The 24,520-nt window shown below is 38.6% G+C and overlaps 1 protein-coding gene across 3 annotated transcripts in view; it reads right to left on the bottom strand.

The window, feature by feature from the left end:
• XPO4 (exportin 4) overlaps positions 1-24,520 on the bottom strand; it is a 90,677-nt gene that overhangs the window by 6,302 nt on the left and 59,855 nt on the right. The window contains exons 12-22 of one of the 3 annotated variants that reach the window (XM_042457813.1): positions 24,299-24,441; positions 22,084-22,261; positions 19,929-20,088; positions 17,769-17,938; positions 14,982-15,156; positions 9,609-9,902; positions 5,795-5,975; positions 4,335-4,453; positions 2,342-2,472; positions 1,481-1,598; positions 41-133 (exon numbers count right to left, since the gene is read on the bottom strand). In XM_042457813.1, coding sequence (XP_042313747.1) covers positions 41-133; positions 1,481-1,598; positions 2,342-2,472; positions 4,335-4,453; positions 5,795-5,975; positions 9,609-9,902; positions 14,982-15,156; positions 17,769-17,938; positions 19,929-20,088; positions 22,084-22,261; positions 24,299-24,441 — 1,762 coding nt within the window. Of the gene's footprint in view, positions 1-40; positions 134-1,480; positions 1,599-1,682; positions 1,834-2,341; positions 2,473-4,334; positions 4,454-5,794; positions 5,976-9,608; positions 9,903-14,981; positions 15,157-17,768; positions 17,939-19,928; positions 20,089-22,083; positions 22,262-24,298; positions 24,442-24,520 lie in introns of those variants that run through there. The other 2 variants (XM_042457814.1, XM_042457815.1) reach the window with 2 other exon arrangements.

Raw genomic sequence — 24,520 nt, forward strand, 5'->3', positions numbered from 1 at the left:
CTGTGAAAGTGATAATAAGAATAAACATGGAATGCCGTACCTGATGCAAACATACTAATGTGTAAAATGCTTCACCTGCTGCAGTTGTCATCTCTGTGTTGTGCTTCTGTAGTACCAGCATATCAAACACCATCTGTAATTAGAAACATTTCACTTTAGAACCCCAAAGACTCTTTTCTGTATGCTCTATGCTAAAAGACAGAGATCCCACTCAAAAAAGCCATATCAGATTAAGTGTTCATGGTGCTGTACCTAAACAATTCATATATAGACCTTAGGCAACTAGTTGACATGGCTGTATATCACCTCTAGTGTCAGAGACAGTATGCCTCTTTGTATCAATTGCTAGGGACTGCCAGATGGAGGATGCAGCTGCACTCCTGTCCTGCTAGCTGGCAACTCAATGAAATGAATATTGGACCAGACAGGCCATTAGGACGTCACGGCCGCGCCGCCTCCAAACGGAGCCTGTGGCGCCCTTTCCGTGGCGCCAGAAGGAGCTCCATTTTGGAGCTCCTTCTGGGTTTTGTGTCGCTGGCGCAGCCTTTACACAGCTGCGCCAGCGACACAAAGGAGAATGGGGCTGAGTGGCCCCTTTCTCCCTTTCCCCAAGGACACCCCTTTCCAGGCCGCAGGGAAGCGGCCTTTTGCTGCTTCCCCGCGGCCTGGAAAAGTGGTAGATCGGGGCCTCAGGGCTGCTGCTGTGGCAGCTGAGGCCCTGATCCGTCGGGGAAAGGGGCAGGAACAGGCTGTCCCAAAGGGGCGGTCTGTAAACCGCCATTGTATAACTCTATCACTTTCCTGGCTCCCAGCACCTGCTGCCTGAGGTGGCTGCTTTGCTTTATCTAATGGCAGGGCTGGGCCTGCAAGGTTTATTTCCAACATGGTGTTAATCTGAGCAATCACTGAGTGTGGTCCAAAAGTAACTACTGCTCAGGAACATTGCCCTTTCAAAGCTATAAGGGCTGTTAATAGGTCAAGGAGTGTTGTGTGAGAATGTGACCTAAAATACAGACACATTTGTTCAAGCTTTTGTATATGCATTTTCACAGACTCCTTCTCAAGATGTTAATATGACTCATTATACTTTCTATAATATAGCCTATATTTTTTCTTATTAACCATTTTAATGCTGTTACAAATCTCCTTGTGATACTGCACGGTAACAAATATTCTGCTAACACAAGGTATCCATCCAGGTACAGCCTTCATTTATGTCCTCCTTAAGCTCATGATTCTTTGGATCCAAGTCATAGTTCAACTGTCTTACATTCAGAATGGAACAATGTCTTTAGGTTCATCAACTTCTACTATTTATATTCTTAAAATAGATTAGAAGCTGTAGAGAATAAAATGAAAAGGCCCTGAAAGCTCATAATCATGTAGTCTTTTGTCAAAGTTATCAAAGCTGGTCTGTGACACAAGTGAGTAATAAAGACACAATTTGTAAGACTGTAAGATACAGAACATTCTCTCTTACCTTAAGAAAGTGCCTTGTTGCTAAAAAAAGGGATGAATCTGTTTCCTGTGCTTTTGCACACTGTTCTGCTAATGGTGTTAGGGCTTCTAAGCAGAGCTGGCAAACATCAGAACTCATTCTGATTATTCAAAGTCAAGGAATTATATTTTATTTCTTTATTCATTTTGCCCATAGAAACAGAACAATGCCATGAGAAAAACGAAAAGACTTCTACACTGGACATTTTGCTATACATTATTCCAAGACAAGATGCAACGTTCTTTGATGAAATGTGTTTCCCTACTCTTAGATTATTGTATACAGTATTTCCAGAAAATGTCTTATATTCAATTCCTTTCAATTTTTCAAATCAGCTGTAATTAAAAGAAAATGAAGGGAGAATTTAGAGTTCAAACAGATAATTACCTGCTGCATTTATCTAGGACAGGCTGGAGCAAGGTTATAGAGGCTGAGTTTAAAGAATCTTTCACACACACAGAAAAGCCATTGTGCATAGAAAAACAAACTTACAGAGAAGACTAGACTCAGCTCTTTCCACTCTAGTGCTTTTTCTTCTCTGACTGAGTTGCCCAGACACCAGATCCAAAAAGTTTCCTAGTTCTCTGGAGCAAGTTCTGGGGGCATGAATGGGTCTCTAGCATGACACTGCCTCCCTTTCAATTCTGCTTGACAAAAGAAGTTCCATCCATAGAATGACAAGCACTGGATGTTGCCCAGTTGCTGTAGTTTTTAAGCTCAGTTTTACACTTGACTTAAGGAGTGTAAAACCCTTCTAAAATAATGTTTAACTGGGGAAAGGGGAAAATAGTTAATTTCTCCGTAGTTAAAAACAACTGCACACAAGTGAACCACAAAGGATACGATGTCATTCCTAATTCTAATGAATACATAAGGCTTTTAAACAAGTCATCTGGAAGCTGTGGAATTTTCTCAGGGAATATTTCACAAATAAAAGTGATTAATTTGTAGTACTGATTACACAGTGATGGAAACTGTAAAAAAAGGAAAAGAAATCAATTTTAGTTGCACCTTTTAAAAGATTTTCTTAGATTTTTGCAGCAAGAACAAAAACTAGAAAAATCACAACCAAAATATCACAGCCTTCTTATACCTCTTACCTGAAATTCAATTTACTGTATACAAAATACTGCAGTCTGAGCTCAGTGCCAACTTACCCATTTATACTCAACTATAAGTCAACCTCATGTATAGGTTGAGGTCAGGTTTTGGGGCCAAAATTATGGATTTTGTCATGATCCATGGAAAAGTCAAGGGAGGCTCCTTCAGTGTGTGTATGTGTGCATACAGCAAGAGAGACTCTAACTGAGGCAGTTTGTTTCAATTTTGGTTTCAGTCTTCACCCAGACAGCAACGGCTAGCAGAGGCAGAAGAGGGCCTCTGTTTGTTTGTTTAAAAGCAATTAATCACTCAAGACTCAGGGACGTAGCTAGGATTTTAGGAAGGGGGGGGGGTCCAGACTAAGTGCCCCCATTATAATAGGGCTTGAGTGCGACGGTGCAGCAGCACACACCATTCATTTTTCTAATGGAAGGGGGGGGGGGCCGGACCCCCCCCCCCCCCCCCCCCCCCCCGCTACATCCCTGCAAGACTCTTTCTGCTTGGTGCAAGAGAAAAAGAAACAATCTTCCCACTGCATGGGGAAATCTGAAATCTGCTATGACATTACCATACTGACCTGTAAATAAGTCGGCCTAGGATTTGGAAGTCAATTTTGGGGCATACATTTTTAGACTTACAGACGAGTATATACTGTTCTAAAACACAGGTTACTCAAGAAAAAATATTTTGAAAAAGTAGAGTTCAAGAATAAAAATTACTAAATAATGGTAGATACAAATCACCTAAAGGAATTAGGTAAAGGTAAAGGTATTCCCCGTTGACAAGGCTGACAAGTCGTGTCTGACCATAGCGGGCGGTGCTCATCTCCGTTACTAAGCCTAAGAGCCAGTGTTGTCAGAGACTACTCTGTGATCATGTGGCCAGCATGACTGCACAGTAAAGGGATTATTTGGTGAAAAAAAATACCACCCAAGAAGAAATGTACAATTGCACAACGTAGTTATATCTTCAATCCAATACCATGATGGCAAAACAGCGCCACAACTTTCTTCTCTCTTCTCCTATCCATAGCCTTCAATGTCACATAAGAATACGTTCCAGTGAATTTTTCAAGCTCTCTGGAGACTGTTGTGGTACATAGGGCAGCACCAGTGGGGAGGAGTAATTGATCTTCCAATTCCAGTGGGAAAAACATTTTGTCAATAGAAATCTGCCACTGGATTTAGGCCAATCTTCTATGGTGCTAAAACAGGGTTGTCTAGTTAATGTGATCTAATGATGGAGATGTCTCTGGTTGTCATTGGCCAGACTGGATGGGGATGAGGGAAGCTGTAGTCCCACACATGGAGGGTACCTGGTTTGGTAAGGTTGTTCTAAAAGTATATGACACAACAAATTTCTGGAAGGGAATAAACATAAATTATTAAAATAAACTACACTGTTCTTAGAGAGGAACAAAGGTAAGGAATCTTCAGACAGTTTTTTTTAAGTGTTATCTATTATTACATAAATCCTTTCAGGGGCATATGATATACCTGCCTCCAAAAAATAGAAACTGAAAAGAGAGAGAGAGAGAGAGAGAGAAGGAAATCCTTCTAGGCTTCAAGAAAGGGCAAAATTTCCATGACTGGATTGGGCAAAGGCAAATCTTTGCAAGTGGTAGTAGAAAATACATGCTTATGGTTGGCAAGGATTATATCCAGAGCTCTGAAAGTTCTGAGTAGCCTTGCAAAATCATCTTCTAATTTGCAAGACTGCATTAATTGTCACTTACCTTTAACAAGTCTTGGGACATTAAAGGCAGGATTAGATTCACCCCATATAAGACAACATCTGCTGCTGATACAGATCTATTTGTGGCTTGCCCAGGTTCATGCCCCCTGAATACTTCATCTAAAGGGGAAAAATACAGTAAGACATTTTATATTTGACACATTAATCCCCCCCCCGCCACACACACACACATTTGCTTCTGAAAAATCCCTTTCTAAAGTTCAGCCTTAGAAGAGCAAGGTATATCTGCAATGAGCACATATCCTATTTAAAAATATTACACTAAAGCAACTGGAGTTCAGTACATACATTCCAGGAAGACCAAGCTGAACTTGACTCTGCATACTACAAATAATCTCAACCAAGTTTTCTCTTCAGAGATACTATATAGTACAGTGAGAGACATCACACACATACCAGTTCTGCATGTCCTGTAAACACTGTATGATATATATGTATTTTTAAAAATTCCAACATAACTATGCAATGTATAATTTTTTTTATTATTATAATTTCTGTATCAGAGTGTTTGTTGGACTCTGAATTAAAATAAAGCAATCTGATGGAAAGGAAGCAAGGGAGCTCTAAAACAGAGAGGTGCCTGATATTTCTACTTTATCTCACACTAGTGCAGCACCTCCACCTACAGTAATTTCATTGGCAAGATCCAGGGATGTACACCTTCTGACAGGAAAATGTTTATCAGAGGATCTAGGAGAAGGTGATTTCATTAAACAGTCAACACTGTTTGCCTTCAGTATCTACTCTAGAGGGCTGTGACACACTAGAACCAAATATTCTTTTAAAATTTTCTTTAAAAACATCACATTTTAACCAAATCTTCACTATGTATATGTGAATACATTTATGTTATGCGTATGATGTTGTAATTTCATACAATCATAGAGTTGCACTTGAAGGTCTAATTTTAATTTGGTAATTGTTTATGTCACAACTATTAGAATTACATTCAGTAGTATATGGGAATTACTATTTATGAGTAACATTAGTGCAAAAAAGCATTACTAAGGATTATGTATGGTGTCTGGAATTCAATGAGGAGTGACACCATGAGTTGCTGCACTGGGTGACACCAACCCTAGTGAGACCACTGTCTAGAACAGGATATTAAATGGCACAGAGGGCTGGGGGTAGGAAGAGCAGGCTATCCTACTAAGGGTGAGTGTAGATTGCACAAGAAGGGAAAGCACTTCCTGGATCTGGTGGCAGCTTCTGTCAGAAACTGTACAAAATTGAATCCTGGCAATTAAATCAGTAACGTCAGTTTTTAGGCACCAGCTTAAAATTAAGACCAGAAGGCTGGCAAACTAGAAAAGAAAGACCCTGTTGACTTGGACATCACATGCTTGCCCTCTGAAGAGAAACAGATGATCCTTCAGATACTGAGGTGCCATGAGGTAAAGTTTTTGAAGACATTTCCAATTCTGGTTTCCCTCTTACCTGTATCACTGAAATCTATAAATTCTTTTGAAAGTAGGTTAGTAAGAAGCTCCATGATGAGAAGAAGATCCTGGTATTGGTCCTCTTCTGCTGTAACATCTATTCGTTGTCTACCTAAATTATTCTTGGAATACACTTGAAGTAGGGTCAGACAAGCTTCATATAAATTCATGGCTTTAGACTAAAAGAAACAAAAGATATCTTAATGAATTTTTAGTAATGATAATCACATGATTAAGATTACAATTTCTATCACTCTAACATTTTGTAGGAAACTCTCTTTCTTGCTCTCCAGAAACCATTTATGTCACACAGCCATATTCAGGCACCTATGAATGTTACCTAGCTGCCACTTGTAAAACCTAATAATGTCAAAATTATGTTTACTTTTACCCAAGAATACCATATGAGGTTTCTGACTCATTTCACTCCAAATAAGTTTTTGAGAGGTTGCCTTGTTAGTTGTTTGCAGTAAAAACAACACATGTCCAATGGTACCTTAAAGACTAACAACTGTTATTATAGAATAAACCTTTGCAGACTTCAGCTCACATTATCAAATATGTGAAGTGCTATTTTCAAGTGGTAGTTGTTATATATTTATTACACATAACGAGAGGGAATGAGATGGATATAAAGAGTGAAACCATCCAGTCAGCACTACAGTAGATGAATGCATGTTGTTTCTATGTACAGTACAAAAGCAGAATCCAACCCAACCTGAAAGTGAATGGGTAAAGCAACAAACCAGTGAACACCCAAAGAGGGACAATGACTTCCTGTAATGAGTTAGCAACTACCAGTTAAGTTTCAAGCTCTCTCATTACATCAAATCTGCATGTGAATTTCAACTTAGCAGCTTCAAGCTGTACTCCTTATCAAACCTTTTGTGTTGCTTTGTGTTGTTTTTGCAGGTGTACGGCATTTTTTTTTGTGTTAAATAAACATAGGATCTAGACTGTATGCTGATGACTGCTAACAGAATGGCATGTGTCTTATTGGTAGTACTTATAAGAGTAGGTCCATTGAATCAACTGTTAAATGATGAGTCAACACTTATGTAAATCCCACTGATTCAACAGGTTTACCTAAAATATCACCATTAACTGGATTCAGGTCTATGTCTCTTTTCCATCTAAATTCAAAGAAGTGGTTCTGGTTCATTTTAACAAAGAAGACTTTTACAGTGCTTTACTTTTTAAAATCTGTTTTAAAGTAAATTTTAATTGAGATTAATTCTGTTGATATTTTGTGTTTTTAACTATGAATGTTTTATTTACCTTTATTTACCTTTAAAGCCCTACATGGCTTGGGCAAGAGTTACTTGAGGGAACGTCTCTCCCTATACAATCCGCCCTGCACCCTTAGAACAACGGGGAAATTGCTACTCGAACACACTAAGGTGAGACTGACAACAGCCCATCAAAGAGCTTATACAGCGATAGCGCCTACTCTTTGGAACGCACTCCTGGAAGAGATCCGCTTTAGTGGTACACTGGAAGCTTTTAAAAAGGCATTGAAAACCTATCTCTTCCAGCAAGCATACCCTCCCGACACTCTGTAGAGAAAATATTCCCCAATTAGATTAAGACACTTTGATAGTTTATAGTTGTTTTTAGATAATTTTATTGAATAGCTGTAATTGTAATTGAAAGTTTTTAACTGTTTTTATATTGTATGTCATAGTTTTAGTAGATGTGAACCGCTTTGATCTCGAGGAAAAGCGGTATAAAAATAAACAGTTTATTATTATTATTATTATTATTATTATTATTATTATTATTATTATTGTATTCTTTCTTTCTGTAAGCCACCTAGAGTCACAGCCTGAGCAAAAGGCAAGAATCAAATAAAGTGATAGACGGATGGACAGATCAGCCACTGCCTGATATTGATAATGAACTAGATGAAAGTAAGTAATTGAGGCTTGGTTCAAACAAGACAGAGGTGTTTCTGGTCAGTCGAAACACAGATCAGGAGTCAAGGATAGGATCACATTCCCTTGTAAACCCAGGCTGATAGATTTGGTGTAATTATGTATTTGTTTTGAAGCTGGAGACTAAGGTTATAGGACTAGTACACCTGTAGTGGAGTCAAATGCACCAAGCATATTTGTTCTGAGAGGCATTAGTTCTGGTAAGAGTGATACTTTCTATATTCACATCCTGTTTGTACTACTCAAACATGCTCTATATGGCGCTGAGTGAAGAAAGTTGACAGGATGACAAAAAAATTAATCTGAAATGTGGTGCTATAGAAGAGTTCAGTGCATACTGTAGACTGCTAAAAAGATGAATAAATGAATCCAAGAGCAAATTGATCCAAAATTCTCAACAAAAGCCAAAATGGTTACAGTAAGTGAAGGCTATCATACTTGAACATATCATGAGATGACTTCACACCTTAGAAAAGATAACAATGGCGGGTTACAAACCGCCATAAAGTACGCGCTCCGCGCGTACTAGGGTTAGGAAGGGCCGTATTAGGGTTAGGAAGGTTCTTACCTTCCTGACGGCCCTTCCTCCCAGTACGCGCAGAGCGCGTACTTTTTTGCGGTGCCCATCCACATGGGCGCCGCCATGTTGACGTACTGGACGCTGTGCGTCCAGACGTGTCGCAGCGGAAGTGACGTCGCGAGGGCGCACTCCACCCCTCGCGGCGCCACTTCCGCGTTCAAAAAAGGAGCGGCATTTCGCTGCTCCTTTTTTGCTGCGCAGGGAAGCCTCGCGGTCTGGCAGCTGGGGCTTCCCTGCGCAGCGAATGGCGGCGGCGGGAAAACGGCCCCTTGAGGGCCGTTTGTAACCCGCCAATGCTCTGTAAAGTAGAAGGCAGTAGGAAAAGAAGAGGCCAACATTACATTCCATCAAAAAAGGCACATCCCTGAGTTTGTAAGATCTGAGCATACCTGTTGATGATAAGGGCTCATGGAGGTCCCTCATTCATAGGATCACCATAAGCTGATCCGTAAGCTTAATGACAATTAAAAACAGACCTGAGGCTGCTTTACAAAAATGTTCAGAAACTTCAACTACTCCAAAATATGGGCAGACTGTCAACAAGGGCAAGTTACAGGGAGCATACTACTGCCTTGTTAGAACAGCTTCACAGGCTAGTTGTCCATGGGGAAAGGTTTACCTAAGATACCATGTTCTCCCATACAAGGCCACCCAGGCTTTAAGTATTTTGTTGGAAGCCTTTTTCTTAGCCCCACTGCCACAGAAAGCAGGTTTTTGTGGTGGCTAATGTGCAAAACACACTGCAGAAATAATCCAGTTTGAGACTGCTTTTACTGCCCTGGCTCAGTGCTAGGGAATCGTAGTTTAAGGTGGCACCAGAGCTCTGTGACAGAGAAGGCTAAATGTGTCACAAAACTACAGTTCTCAGAATTGCCTAGCATTAAGCCAGGGCAGTTAAAGCAGTCTCAAACTGGATTATTTCTGCAGTGTGTTTTGGACCTGTGAGGGCTTTTTCAATGGCTGTTTTTAGCTTCTGGAAGTAACAGCCAAGAGAAGTTAGGCTGACTCCTTACTGCTGTCCTAGTCAGACAGGTATTTGACATTTAAGGTGAATTGATTTTGAAGGTGTCTGGACTGGCTGGGTTAGTTTATTTTAATGGGGAATTTAAGTTTTATTTTAAAATATTTTTGAATACTTCAATTGCATTTGTTTTTATTTGAATTTTATTATAACTAATGGAATGCTTTTTGGCAGAAAGGCTGCATAGAAATTAAAAAATAAATATATAGCATTATCCAAGTGTACCTTAGTACACCTCATACCCTTATCCCAAGAGTGCATTTGTAGTGATATTTACCTCTCCAAGATAGCATATTTGTTTATGTGCAACTTCAACAAAAACTTCTATAATGAGGTTAACAGTCTCTGGTGTATTCTTATACACCTCCATTAGTCCAATGCAATTGGTGAGGAAGTCCATTAGAAAATTAAAGAGAACTGCTACATTGTCTATCTGGGTAGCCTCAGCAATGCCACAAAGTGCCTCCAAGGTGGCAGTGATTTCTTGTTTCACCTCCTCCTCCTGGCAGATTTGCTGGAAGTTCTCTTGGTTAATCACATTCAAGAAGCGCTGTTGAAGTGGATGTAGAACCTACACAGCAAGAAATAAACAAAAATGTGTTATTATTTCTTCTTTTAGCAAATAATTATGATAGTGGCAAGCATAAAATTTTGACTCAATTTTTTTGAAGGTCAAAGAGCACTTATCTTAGAAAGTGCTATCATACAATCACAGAGTTGGAAGAGACCACAAGGGCTATCCAGTCCAACCTCTGCCACACAGGAACTCATAATCAAAGCACCCCTGGCAGATGGCCATTCAGCCTCTGTTTAAAGACCTCCAAAGAAGGAGACTCTATTCTCGACCATGTCTTGAATCTATCTGAATAAAAGGTGTAATCTCTGCCAGAATTATTCCTTGTTCTCCACATATCAATTAAATTTAGCTCTTCCATTAATTCAAATGCTGAATTGGGCAATTTCCCTTGCTTTCCTTTTCCTTTTTTTGCATTAGATCTATCTATTTCGGGGTCCCAAACCCCATTCCAATCACCTGCTATTATGATTTTCTCATAATCCCATCTGATTATTAATTGACACAATTTTTTATAAAATTCTCCTTTATTTTCTTGTGGTGCATATAAATTGACTAATAGTATTTTTTCAGCCTGTAATTTTATTTCAATTCCTATAAAGAAACCTTCTTTGTCTCTAAAAATTTCCTTAGCCATACCCTTTTCCTTTACATAAATTGCAACTCCTTTCTTCTTCTGTCTCTCATTTCCTGCTGCAAATAATTCGCCTAACTTTTGATTTTCTAAAACAAACTTATCTTTCTCTTTAATGTGTGTCTCTTGCAAACATATCCATTCTGCTTTTTGTTTTTCTAAGAAGTGAAATATTTTCCTTCTTTTGAATTTTGAATTTAGTCCGTTAACATTCGAAAGATTTATGTAAGGCTATTCGAAAGATTGAAATACTACCTAAAACCTTTTCAGATCACAATGCCATTAGCATGGTTCTAGAATCTTATAAAAAACAATTCACATGGAAATTAAAGAATTACCTCCTAAGAGATGAGGAGATTATTTGTAAAATTAGAAGTGAACTACGTTATTTTTTTCAAGAAAACACGACAGCTGAAATGCCAGCACACATCGTTTGGGAGGCAAGCAAAGCAGTTGTACGAGGTCAATTAATAGAACAAGAAATAAGGAAAAAAAGATTTGAAAGACAAAGGGAGAAAGAACTAATGGATAAAATAAAACAAAAAGAATTAGAATTTAAACAAAACCCTAAAGATGGAAAACGGGAACAAGAACTAAAAATAATAAGAAACCAACTTAATCATAAAATTACACGACAAGTAGCTGAAAGGGTGAAATATGCGAAACAACACTATTTTGAACATGCCAATAAATCAGGCAAATGGCTGGCATACAAAATTAGAAAGCAAAGAGAAAATAAAACTATAATTAAATTGAAAGAGAAAGGAAAGGAATATACCCATCCTGAGCAAATTAGAAGAATAGTCACAGAATACTATAGAAATCTCTACAAAGCAGAGGAAATACAGTAACTGACATTAAAAGAAGAGAAATTGAAGAATTTATAAAAAGTGGGAAAATAACTAAATTTACAGCAGAACAGCGAGAGAAATTAAACAATCCTATTACAAAGGATGAAATACAGGCAGCAATTAAAAAATTAAAAGAGAATAAAGCCCCAGGACCAGATGGTTTAACAGCTCAATACTATAAGACTTTTGTAGATGAGTTAGTGACACCACTGCACAATGCAATAAACGAAATAGAAACAGGAAGATACCCGCAAACTTGGGGTAATGCAATGATCTCTCTGATACCAAAAGAAAATAGAGATGTGGAATTGATTGATAATTATAGGCCAATATCTCTTCTTAATCTAGATTATAAAATATTTGTTTCTATACTAGCTGATAGACTGAAACAAATTTTGTCACAATGGGTACACAAAGACCAAGCTGGTTTTCTTCCAGAGCGACATATTAAAAACAATACTAGAATTTTAATGAATATAATTGAATATTATGAACTACATAAGGAGAAGAAACTAGGTATTATACTACTTGATTTAGAAAAAGCATTTGATAATGTTAATTGGCTCTTCTTGAAGGAGGTATTAAAACAAAGTGAAATCGGAGAAAGATTTTCTAACTGGGTCAATACAATATACGCAAATCAAAACGCACAAATAATAATTAATGGTGAAAGATCTGAAAGCTGTAAAATTAACAAAGGAACAAGGCAAGGCTGCCCTTTGTCCCCACTCTTGTTTATAATGATGATTGAAGTTATGTTAAAGAAAATTAGAGAAGATGACCAAATTAAAGGTGTACAGATTAATAATTATCAATTTAAGCTAAAAGCTTTTGCAGATGATATTGTTTTATTTGTAGATAATCCGATCAGCAGCATTTCTAGAATGGAGGCAACTTTGGAGAAAGCGTGTGATATGACTGGATTAAAAATTAACAAACAGAAAAGTGGGATTTTGACAAAAAATATGTCCAACTCAGAAGAAAAAGAACTAGAGGAGAAAACGGATTTAAAGATTGTTAAAAAAGCAAAATACTTAGGTATTACTATTACTAACAAAAATTCTGAGCTACTAGAAAATAATTATACTATAACTTGGGATAAGGTGAGAAACAATTTGAAAAAATGGAAAAATCTACAACTATCACTACTGGGAAGAATAGCGCTAATTAAAATGTATGTGCTCCCTAAGATGATTTTCTTTTTCCAGACCATTCCTGTCATAACGTCAAAAAAAATATTCAAGCGGTGGAATAAAGACATTCAAGAATTTATCTGGCAAGGGAAAAAATCAAGAATTAGAATAACTTATTTGCAAGACCAAAGGGAGAAAGGAGGGTTAGGCCTACCTAATTTAGAAGTGTATTATAACGCATGTAGTATAACATGGATAAAAGAATGGATAAACCTAAACAATGAAGAACTGCTAGCGTTAGAGGGAATCAAACTGGATAAGGGCTTGCATGCCTATCTCTGTTATGAAAGGCAAGATCTTAAAGAATGGAATAAACATTTAATTAGGAGAACTCTGATTAAAGTTTGGGGAAAATATAAGAAGTTCTGGTATACCAAAATACTAGGATGGACCTCAATTCAGGAAGCATTCTATAAGTCAGAAGAACCGTTAAATAAAAAATGGATTACATATTCTGATATCCTTATCAAAACAGGGAAAGGGCAACAAATCAAAACGATGGAACAACTTAAAAAAGAAGGGAAAGAAATTAACTGGCTGTTTTATTATAAACTAAAAGGAAGATACAATAAGGATAAAAAAGATATGGGTATCGAAACAGAACTGAATGCTTTGGACAAAATACTGTTTAAGGGGCAAAAACATATGATATCAAAAGTATATAAAATGCTACTAGATGTTGAATTAGAAGGAGAACTGGTAAAAGGAACCATGATCAAATGGATGCAAGATATTAAAGAATCTATCCCATTGAGCAACTGGGAAAATACTTGGGAAAAAAAATTAAAATTTACTAAAAGTGCTAATCTAGTGGAAAATTATTACAAATTACTATACAGATGGCATCTATCTCCACAAAAATTAGCTAAGATTAAAAATGTGAAAGACAACAATTGCTGGAAATGTGGTGAGAACAATGCAACTTTGTTTCATATGTGGTGGGAGTGTAAGTGTGCGAAAAAATTTTGGGGAGAGATTCACCGAACAATTCAATATACCACACAATGGGAAATAGAAAAGAAACCCCAAATGTATTTACTAAATATTACTGAAGATCTTAAGGGAAAGCTTTGCCGTGAAGAAATAGACGTTTTACTGTACAGTATATAATAACTGCAGCACGCTTAACTTTTGCTAAGTATTGGAAAGGGGGGAAACAAGATTTAAAGAAAGAATGGATAATAAAGGTAAATGAACTGAGGGAAATGGATAAAATAACCATGATGATTAACGGAAAGACAGATCAAAACTTCCAAAGGAAATGGGAAAAAATGAATAAGTTAATAACCCTAATGGAATAACAGAAATGCTGCAAAATAACTCATAAGTAACGGATGACGACAGAAAGAAAATGTCGTTTACCCGTTTAAATAACCGAATCATGCTCTTAAAACAGAGGTATCTAGTGTATAGACATACATACATACATACATATATATATATATATATATATATATATATTTAGTTTGACTTGTTCATTTATTTGTTAGTTAATGACAATTAAATGTATCGCAATGTAAATATGTTTGTTTTACATGTTTTATGTTTCTATAAAATTTGTATGTCATGTTAATCATAAATAAAATTAAAAAAAAAAAAACAAAGAAGGAGACTCTACCACACTCCGAGGCAGTGTGTTTCATTGTAGAACAGCTCTCACTGTTAGGAAGTTCCTCCTAATGTTGAGTTGCAGCTTGCATCCATTGTTCCAGGTTCTAGTCCCTGGAGCAGCAGAAAACAAGATCGCTCCATCCTCAATATGACATCCCTTCAAATATTTTAACAGGACTATCATATCACCTCTTAACCTTCTCTTCTCCAGACTAAACATACCCAGCTCCTCAAGTCTCTCCTCATAAGGCATGGTTGCCAGACCCTTCACTATCTTGGTCATCCTCCTCTGGACACACTTCAGCTTTTCAACATCCTTTTTGAATTGTGGTGCCCAGAACTGGACACAGTATTCCAGGTGAGGCCTGACCAAGGCAGAATAGAGTGATACTATTACTTCTCTTGATCTAGACACTATACTTCTATTGATGCAGCCTAGAATCACATTGGCCTTTTTAGCTGCTACATCAGACAGTTGACTTATGTTCAACTTGTGGTCTACTAGGACTCTTAGATCCCATTCACACGTAGTCTCATTAACCAGGTGTCATCCTGACTTATCATCCCCACTTTGGGCCAATAAAAGGAAATGCTAGTACTAATGCCAAATAAATCAAAATGTAAAAAAGTTTCAAGAAGCAGGAGAAAAGTAAAGGAGTTTCAATATATTAAGTCTTTAGGTATTTCTCTGTCATACTTCACATGCAAAAGAAGCTTACAGACAGATTATATATTGTAATATGATGATTTTAGCCAGGCTGATTTTTGAAGAAGACATGAGACTTACCTCTGTCCAGTACTGTTGTTTAGCATCAGATTCCATATGAGCAAAACCTCCGAGAACTAAGGCTTTCATTAATGTTCGCTGCACAGAACTAGACAAAATGTGAAGAGGTGGGCTCCGACTAGCAAACTGCTTTGCTAAATTCCACCAGTTCTCACAATGGATTACTATATTTGCCCTAGGAATTACAGAAAGATGCTTTTAAAAACATAAAATAATCATTTAAGCATGCTTAAGTGCTAGACAAAGCAAGTTTAGAATCCCTAAACAGCCCCATTCCAAGGTATATGAAGGGCTACCTCCTGCCACACAAAATTCTTAGCTGTTTGACAGGTTTTATTGTAGTGCTGTTTTCTGAACACAACTTAGAAAAGCGATCAACATAAAGAAGGGCTTTTGTGCCTCCCATTGGTGGTATTCAATATACTGTATAGGCTTTTAATGGCATCTTTTAATGGCTCCTTCTTTACACTGGGCCAGCACTACATAGCAGTTTCAATGTTGAGCTATGACTCTGAGAGATCAGATTTAAATCTCCACTAAATGAATGGGGCTTGTGCATGCGGCAGCATGGCGTGGCAGCATGGCAGTGGCGCACACACGCCACGGGCACACGCCCCATTCATCCCTATGGGACACGCCACCCCTTTTCCCTGCGTGGCTTTCAGCATATGCTGAAAGCCGTGTAAAGTGTGCCCACATATGACTCAGGTGCACTGTATTTCAATATTTCCAGGCTTATTACCATAAATCAGTTATAGACAAAATACAGACGAGTGCACAAGAAACAACCTATGTTGCAATGGGACAGGGCAACCCAAAAACAACATTGTTTATTCAGTGATGGTCATTAATTGTAAATTTTTGAAATTATCAATTTCAAGGTAAAGTACAAATGCATATTTTAGGTTAAATTTTTTATTTATATAATTTTTTTCTTTTCTACCTCTTAGTATACTTTTTTGCTTTGTTTTGAAACTGAATACATTCTGCAGGTTGCTTTGAGGCATCTGTATAAGCCCTATAAAATTAAATCCTTGCAATAATTTTAATATTTTAAAAGAACTAGCTACTACATGTACCTATTGTTCTATGCCTCAGACATTCTCTCTCTTGTACCATTAGCTAGATAAATTGTAGTTTTAATTCTTCAGTAATGCTCTTCACAAGCAAATAATTCTTTCAATTCCATCATCTGCTGCCCCTGCATTAAAAACATACTAAAATAGGAAAATATGAGGTACCCCTTCTACACTAGAAGAGAATCTACATAGGAAACCTATTTAAACTTGAATTGCATATCTACCTGCAGCATGGGTGATACTTCCACACTTAAGTTGCTACAGCTATATCTGGACTACATATTAAATTTGTACCTTATCTTTCTCCTTGCCCCCATGCGACTCAAACTAACAAACAATAAAATAAACCCAAAAGTAAAAAAACAAAAACAACCACAAGACACAATTTACATTGCAGTGCTCACTACTTTCCATGGATAATCTGTTTAGTCCTCATACACTCCACTGGAAATAGGTCAGTATTCATGTTTAATATGAAAGCAGATATAATCCATATCAGAAGAAGCACTGCTAGATCAACTAGGCTTTTAAGAGATGGAGGAGTATACTTGGAATTACTTCTATGACTCATCTGGACTGGTTCCCACACGCACAGCCACAGCTCGGTTATAGTAAAACAGTCTTCCATAATCTTGAGCCCTTCAGACATTTCTAGATTTCAGCTCCCATCAGCCATAACCAGCATAGCCAATGGTCAGGGGAATGGAAGGACAGGTTATTCAAAACTTCTGGAGGTCTCCCAGTTGAGAAAGGTTGTAATAGATTTTACAACCTGCAGATGACAGTTAAAACTAACTGCCCTATGTTAATACAAATACAGAGTAGCATACCAGTTACTTCCATTGCATTACATCTAAGGCAGGATACAGACCGCCCAAAAAGGGCGGTCTGCCGCCGCCCTGGTTTGCTGCACAAGGGAGCTGCAGTGGACAAACTGCATGGCTCCCTCGCGCAGCAAAAAGAACCCGCAAAAAGCGGGTTCTTTCTGCGGTGCTGTTATGATGCTGCAAGGCGCCAATGGCACATTTGCGGCATCACAAAGGCGCCGGAACGTGCGGACGCTATGCATCCGTCATGTCAAAATGGCGGTGCCTGTATGAACATACAGGCACCGCCATTTTGACGCCCTCATCACGTGTGAGGGGCAAGTCGCATTTGGAAGTGCCACCCCTCGCATGTCACAATGGTGCCCTGAAGAGCCCGTCTATCCAGCACCAAAAATGTCTTATTGAGATATTTAAAAAATTGCACCTCAAGTTTCAGGCATTTTGTGATTTATCATACACGTGTGAACCAGCCCCAGAAAGTCTTCACAATGCAGCAATCCAGGTGGTTAGAACTCGTGATTCTGGTCTTACAAAATCCTGAACTAGAAGCCAATTAGTCACTGCAAATACATATTTGTTCCCATACATTTTAAAAGTGAAAAACTAGCTGCAAGCTTAACTGTACCCCCAATGAAAGCTTCTCTGCCAAAGCAATAGCAGCTTATGGGAAAGGTAACTTCTTTCAGGACCACAGAGGAGTGAGGAGGAAGGTTCTGATGCTGCTCATTCTTTCATGTGGCTGCACTACTTCCGTAATAACAAATAAAGCACAATAATTGCATTCAGAGAACTATTATCTTATTTAGTCTGAGCCCAAAATCTCTGCCTAGCATGTTGAAAAACCTTTTTTCCCATTTAGCATTTTTAATCTTTAGTCTTACCTCTCTCTCCTTTCAACCAAAGTTACTAGCAACTGCACAGTGTCATTTGCCAGGTCCTGTTCAGAACTCCACACTGCGAGGTTGCTGATTACTTTTTCTAAGAGGTAACCCACAATCCACTGAGCGCCTTCTGTGTCAGCACCAAATGCTGTATTGAACGGCAAACTTATCTTCAAAAAGAAAGATAAGATAATGTATTTTAAGATACATTCTGAGTTTCACAGAATACAGTGGGCTCTCAGTACCTGCGTGGTTCCAGGACCCCCACAGACATCAAAAAGTGCAGATGCCTCAAGTCAGTATCTAAAATTTAAAATTACCTGCAACTGACTGCAACCAAGCTGAGAAGCAATCCCAAGGCAGTAGCAAAGGCCACAGTGGCAAGAACTGGGCACCAGACGCACATTCTTCTTGCTTTGGCTGCAGTAATTTTGTTCTTCCTTTCAAAGTCCAGAAGAGCCAGCTGCTGTGCTCCCAGCAGAAAGGAGGAAGAATGTGTGCTGGTGCTCTGGTCTTGCCACTGTTGCCTCTGTCAATTCCACCATAAAGCCCCACCAAGAATTTAAGCACCTTCCTCACTTTCTTTCCCACCATCCTACCATGAAGCCTCAGCCAGAATTAAAATCCCTTCCTCGCTCCCTTTCCTACCATCCCATTACAAAGCCTCAGACAGAATTTATGCCCTCTTCTCACTCCCTTTCCTGCCACCCTACCATGAAGCCTCAGGCAGAATTGAAATTCCCTTTTCACTCCTTTTCCCACATCTCCACCATGAAGACTTATCCAGCCAGGTGGGATTGACTTCCATCAGCTGGGACCAGGGGGGTGGGGGGAGAGGTGGCAGTGGAAAGCCCCGAGTGCCAGGAACACATTCTTCCTGCTGGGAACACCCTGCCACTTCTGCCTTTTGAAGGAAACAGCAGAATCCCCACAGTGGAAGCAGCAAGAGGCCTCGCTACTGCAGCCTCCACTTCTGCCCTGGGTCAGCTTTTTGGCCTGGCTGCAGTCAATCGTAGGTACAGTAATCATTTTTTAAAATAAATGTTTCTTCATCTCAATCTACAGTTGCTCAAATCCTGGATACTAACTGCACGGATACTGAGGGATACAGCACTTTCCTCAAGAAAACATTTTCACATTTTTCAGTAGGTTAAAGCAAATCTTTCAACATATCAAAAACATGCAGCATTTTGACAAGAACATTATCAACATTTCCCCATAATTTTGTTGAATTCACATCCCATGCTTCAGGCAAATTTTAAATACCCTCACCATATGCCTCAGAGTGTGGTGCAATCTCCTTCTTTGGAGATTTTTAAATAGAGGTTGGATGGCCATCTGTCTGGGGTGCTTTTTGTGTCTTCCTGCATGGCAGAAGGGAATTGGACTGGATAGTTCTTGAAGTCTCTTCTAATTCTATCATTCTATGATTCACCTGATTGGGCAAAATGTGGCCCAAAAACTGCATGGTGACCACTCCCCAATGGCTCTAGTTGCTACATCCCTCCCCTGATATGTTTTAGGCAACAAGATATATATATTAAAAGGTTAACTTCCAGTTTAGAAAAATAGCCACTGTGGAGTTAATCAGGTTGGGAGATGTAGTGAAATGACCGCAAAGGGGCTGAAGGTATATGAAAGATTCATATGGTATGGCCATGAAGATCATTAAGGGATTCTGGAAGTTACCAACTCAGCATAGCAACTCAATGCAATTAAGGGGCTAACACATCAGGGAGAACCATTTTTTCATATTCACAGTTTTGCTCATTTACAATGTACAAGAATGACTGTTTGTTTAAGAAAGCACACCCAAGTAAAATTTCTGTATCGGATTGTGGCAGAATCCACTGTATCATCACAGGACTCTATCAGTTCATCCCCATCTCAGTCTATTGTATGTGTAGCTGTGAAGTCTATTGTATGTTAATGCTGTGAAGCTGCTCTGAGTCCCAGTCCTGGGAAAAGAGCGGGATACAAACAAACAAACAAACAAATAAAGACTTGTTTAGGAAGACATTGTGAACAGGATGAATAGTGCAAGGAACCAGTTCATTCTCTATCCTAGCAAAATCATCACAAAATTCATTTCTGAACACACTTGAAAAATACAAGCACTCAAGTGGAAGGAAAAGTGCTCTCACATTAAAGTAATTTTACCTGATCATACAGTTTTTCATCTACTAGAAGATAGGTTTTTGCCCATCGCTTAAGGAACCATACAATATCTTTTCCCATTTGGGGGCTCAAAAGGTGCGTTAGATTTGCTCTTATTGCTCGAGACTCCACTTCAGAAACTCTCAGAATAGAAGACAGCAGCCTAAAGAAAATTAAAGATACCATCAATTTCTCCTAGTGTTTTTTCTTTTTAACCTTTTCTCTCCCTTTCTCTCTGTCTCTCTCATTCTCCTCTCCCCACACACAGGCTTCAAATTTTCAGAAAGATGAAAAAACAATTGCGTAGCCACAATAGTGATCCAAAGTTGGTTACATCTGAATGCTGCTGAACAGCTCCCTCAAATAGGCATTAAGAACTGGGGTTTTTTTTTTTATTTCTTGTTGTAGTGGAAACATATACAATCCCCCCAAAAGTTGGGTCACTTCTCACAATAATTTGGCATGGGGTTGTGGGGCAGCCAGATGGATAGACACATTTGCAAACACCAATGCCAGATTCAGTTTCCAATACTAAGCTTTGAGATAGCAGAGTTAGGACGTACTCAGATTCCTAGAGAATTTCCGCTGGACAGAAGACAGAGTTGGGTGCTAATTGTCTAAATGAGTATAAAGCAACTCTTAACATCTTTGTTATTGCAGACTACTCATAAGACATCTCTGAACTGACCACCATCAATATTTGAAAGGCAGGCTATGTCTTGGTTTATGCAGTAAGTAGCTACATACTTGTGAACTACTTGCACAAGTATTCAATGTTTAATCTGTGGAAATGAATGGTACTCAGATACTGAATGTTCAGTGAATCTTACTGATCACAGTGGGATTTTAAGATGACTTTTCTTGGATCACATACTTCCTCTGCTTTTTAAATTTTATTTTCATATGGCTCTAGCAATCCATTTTAATTTAAATGTCATGGTCTAAAGTACTGAAAACTGGCAAATACCATCTCTGAGCTTATTTTTGAGATATATAAAGATACTATATTTACTTCCTCCTATACAGTGCGCCCGCGTCATACGTGGGTGCACTTTATGCGGCTTTCAGCATACGCTGAAAGCCATGCTAGGAGAAGGGGCAGCGCGTCCCATAAGGGATAATGGGTCGTGTGCCTGTGGTGCCTGTGAGCCGCCACACCACCGCACGCACAAGCCCCATTCATTTAAATGGGGCTCGAACATAGGCGGAATTCCCTTTACACGAGGGAGTCTGGAACGGATCCCCCGCATAAAAGAAGGGCAGACTGTATTTAGTTGTCCATGACCTGATCTCAAGACTTCCGTATGCATCATAAAATATTCAGCCAGTGTAGGAACATAACAATTAGGATAGAAATGTTGTTACACCATGTAAAAACCCTGTCAACTTTAAGATCAAATTCAACATAATAGAACATGCATATGGTTTTCTGAAGAATATTCACCCTGAAAGAGACAAGTTTTTAATCATCATTTGGACTCAGACAAGGGACAAATCACACTATCAGTTCCTCAAGGTTAGCTTCTGCAAATAGGTATTCCTCTTATAAATGGCAAGTAGCCTTTCAATTATTCTCCGGCAAAAGACAATTAAATATAATCTACAAGCTCCATCAGGAGCACACCGCTGATTGTCCGAAATGCAGCCCTAACACCCAATAATTTGCAGCTATGAAGATCTGAAACTGGATGTAGGTTTTAACACCTGCTCAAGCTACCATGTTGAGTTGACATTTCTGCCCTACTAAGGGATATTTCTTTCATTTAAAATGCATTTATGGCACTGGAAGATGTAATTTCTACACGTGTCCACAACAATTCACTTTATTTCCCTTTAGTAACCTATTTATACCTATGTTTGGACACTCAGCCATATAAAACTGGTATGTACTTTCAATCTAAGCTGCTCTTGCACTAAAAGGAAATGTTAACTTGCAGTGCAGCTTCACTTATTCTCAAAACTGTTCAATTTTTAGTTTTATGTTTCTCCTGGATCATCAAATCTAGATCACTATGGTAATTTGACATAAAGCCTAGTTAACCTTGTTTCACCACTTGTGACATTCACAATGCTTTGACGGATTAATAATCTATGGTGTTAGCCCTATCTCCTTCTGATTTGCTTTCAATATTTGGTATTAAAATACTAAATAAATTACCTAATAACAGAATCAGTTCTGTTGTACCCTGGAATGGAAGAGGCCTTTTCTCCTGGAGATCCAAGAATTTGAAGCGTCGTATTGATGTCAACCTCAGTTGAGTGCTTAATGGAATACTCCATTATTTCTGGAGGTATTAGCGGAGTCTCTCCCTGAGTATCATTAGCTAAGAGGTAGCCTTAAAATTAAAAGCAAACAAACAAAAAAAGAAAGTAGTGACCTCAGGTTTCCTAACCTAAATTAAATACTGTTTTAAGGGCCATAACAAGAGATGCTGAGAGCACTAGCATCAACATTTCACTAAATGCTATCATATGCTTAAACTGTAACTTGCATTTATTTTATATATTTCAGTTTTCTGTATGTGAGAACACAATCTAAACACTACAATGAAATATAATCATAGGGGCAGCACAGAATAAAGTATTTAGCACTTTCAAATAATATAACAAATGGAAACTAACTTTTGAATAAGGCATACTGCAATCTTTGTAACAAAGCAAATTCACTAATACTAATTTTAACTCAGGTTTGTATTTTTTTCACTTGCACTAGATCTGCAGCATAGGCTAACTTGAAACATTTCATAAATTTCTGTAACACTAGCAGCCAAAAGTAAATAGCTTTGTTTGCAGAGGGAAAGTGTAACAGTTAGATGTAGTATTATATTTAAAAACACACACAAAAGAAATTCGGGGGGGGGGGGGGGATGATATACCTATAAAGAACAAACCTGCATATTATGGAAACTGCTGGATCTGCCTAGAGTTTGCATGTCTATTCATGGTGGAACAACAAGCCTAGTGTGATTGTGAGGTCCAGTATGTAGATGTCAGTTAGGGATCTGACATGTATGTTAGTTGGCTAGGGCGATCCCAACTGCATCACATGTAGTTACATAGGACTTAACTCCTTCTTCAACAGAAATTTTGTCATATGGTACAAGCTTTGAACTCTCTAGGGGAACTAATTACCAGGCAAATAGCATCACAATGACATTTTATAATAAATGGCTGCATAAGACACTCAGTTAAATAAAACCCTGATGAAATATCATTACTAATGTGTATTAGAGCAGCAGACACTGAGATGATGCTCTTGTCCCTGGAGGCTACTTCTGGAAGTTAACAGACAAGTATTTGGGACCAATTCCTTAGCTCAAACATTCCTGGCTTTCCATGAAAAGTGAAAGGTTTAGATTATGGGAAGCTATCCATGTGAAAGAGCCCAAGATTTATTTGCCAGGGGAAGAAGTGCAGGAACTGTTGCTTTGGTTCCTCCTGTTTCACTTCATGTTTGCCACACTTGTATTTCCCTCCTATTTCTGAGCTGGCACTGGCTATTGACACTTTAAGAAGACAGAAGGCTACATCTGGGTAGAATGCATCTCCATTTCCAGGGGAAGGAGAATAAACATTTCTTGGCAGCACTAGATTATTTTAAGGCCTGCCCCCACGGAAGGGATGATAATATCCCTGACCACTGCATAAGTGAAGTCCAGGACTTTTGTCTAGCTTTCAGTACTGATGTCCATCACTTCAGAGGTCTTGGGGCCCAGTGATAAATTTCCTGTACTGTGGTGGACAAAGATACTTGGCAACAGTGGAATGCATTTGCAAAACAGACATCAGAATTTTCTTCAGAGCCTCTGAAATGCAGCACCTTGGATTTGTTTTTCTTTGGGATACAACAGACAGATAGGCCCATTAGATTTTCTAAAATCAGTGGCTAGGAGAAATTAAAATCTGTAGGGAGTGAACCTGCTGAACTGAGATTTTATTGTGGGCCTAGAAATAGTCACTGGAGCTAAACAGAATTATCTGTGAAAAGGGGAAAGACAAAGAAATCACCCCCATTTCCTGTTTGAAAAAGGTTCTAATTTAATGTAAAACCCATGCTCTCCCTTACCAAACAGTGCTGACATCTACCCAGGACTCTTTTTCAACTATGCAAAACAGTAGCGCTAAAATCCTTTCACCATCAGAGATGAAAAGCAAGAAGAGCTTTCCATCTTTGGCTTTGGGGAGGGGAAATACAGGAAGCCTCTTTCTATTTTTGTGTTGTTAAAATGAAAGGTACATTTGCATGTGTCAATTGCATTCACACAGCTTTTCACTGGTAAACCAAAGCTAACAGACAACAAAGCTGACAAATGGAATTTCAGCTTCCAGTGGAGTGACATCACCTGGTCTGTTCTGAGAACATTTAGACTCACCTGTGACTAGAATAAGCCAATGAATATCCTCATATAGGTCATCAAGTACTTTATTGTCAATGGCGCCTGATCCTGGTGAGCCAATTAACTGCTGATGCCTTTGTAACTGGCCATGAAGCCTCGTCACTCTGTCTTCTAATAAACTGAGGGAAAACATTAAAGCAAACTTGATTGTATTTACATTTACACTAGCTGCATGTGTGCACTGAAATGACTTCATAT

This window comes from Sceloporus undulatus, chromosome 3 (assembly GCF_019175285.1).
Source record: "Sceloporus undulatus isolate JIND9_A2432 ecotype Alabama chromosome 3, SceUnd_v1.1, whole genome shotgun sequence".
NCBI lineage: Eukaryota > Metazoa > Chordata > Lepidosauria > Squamata > Phrynosomatidae > Sceloporus > Sceloporus undulatus.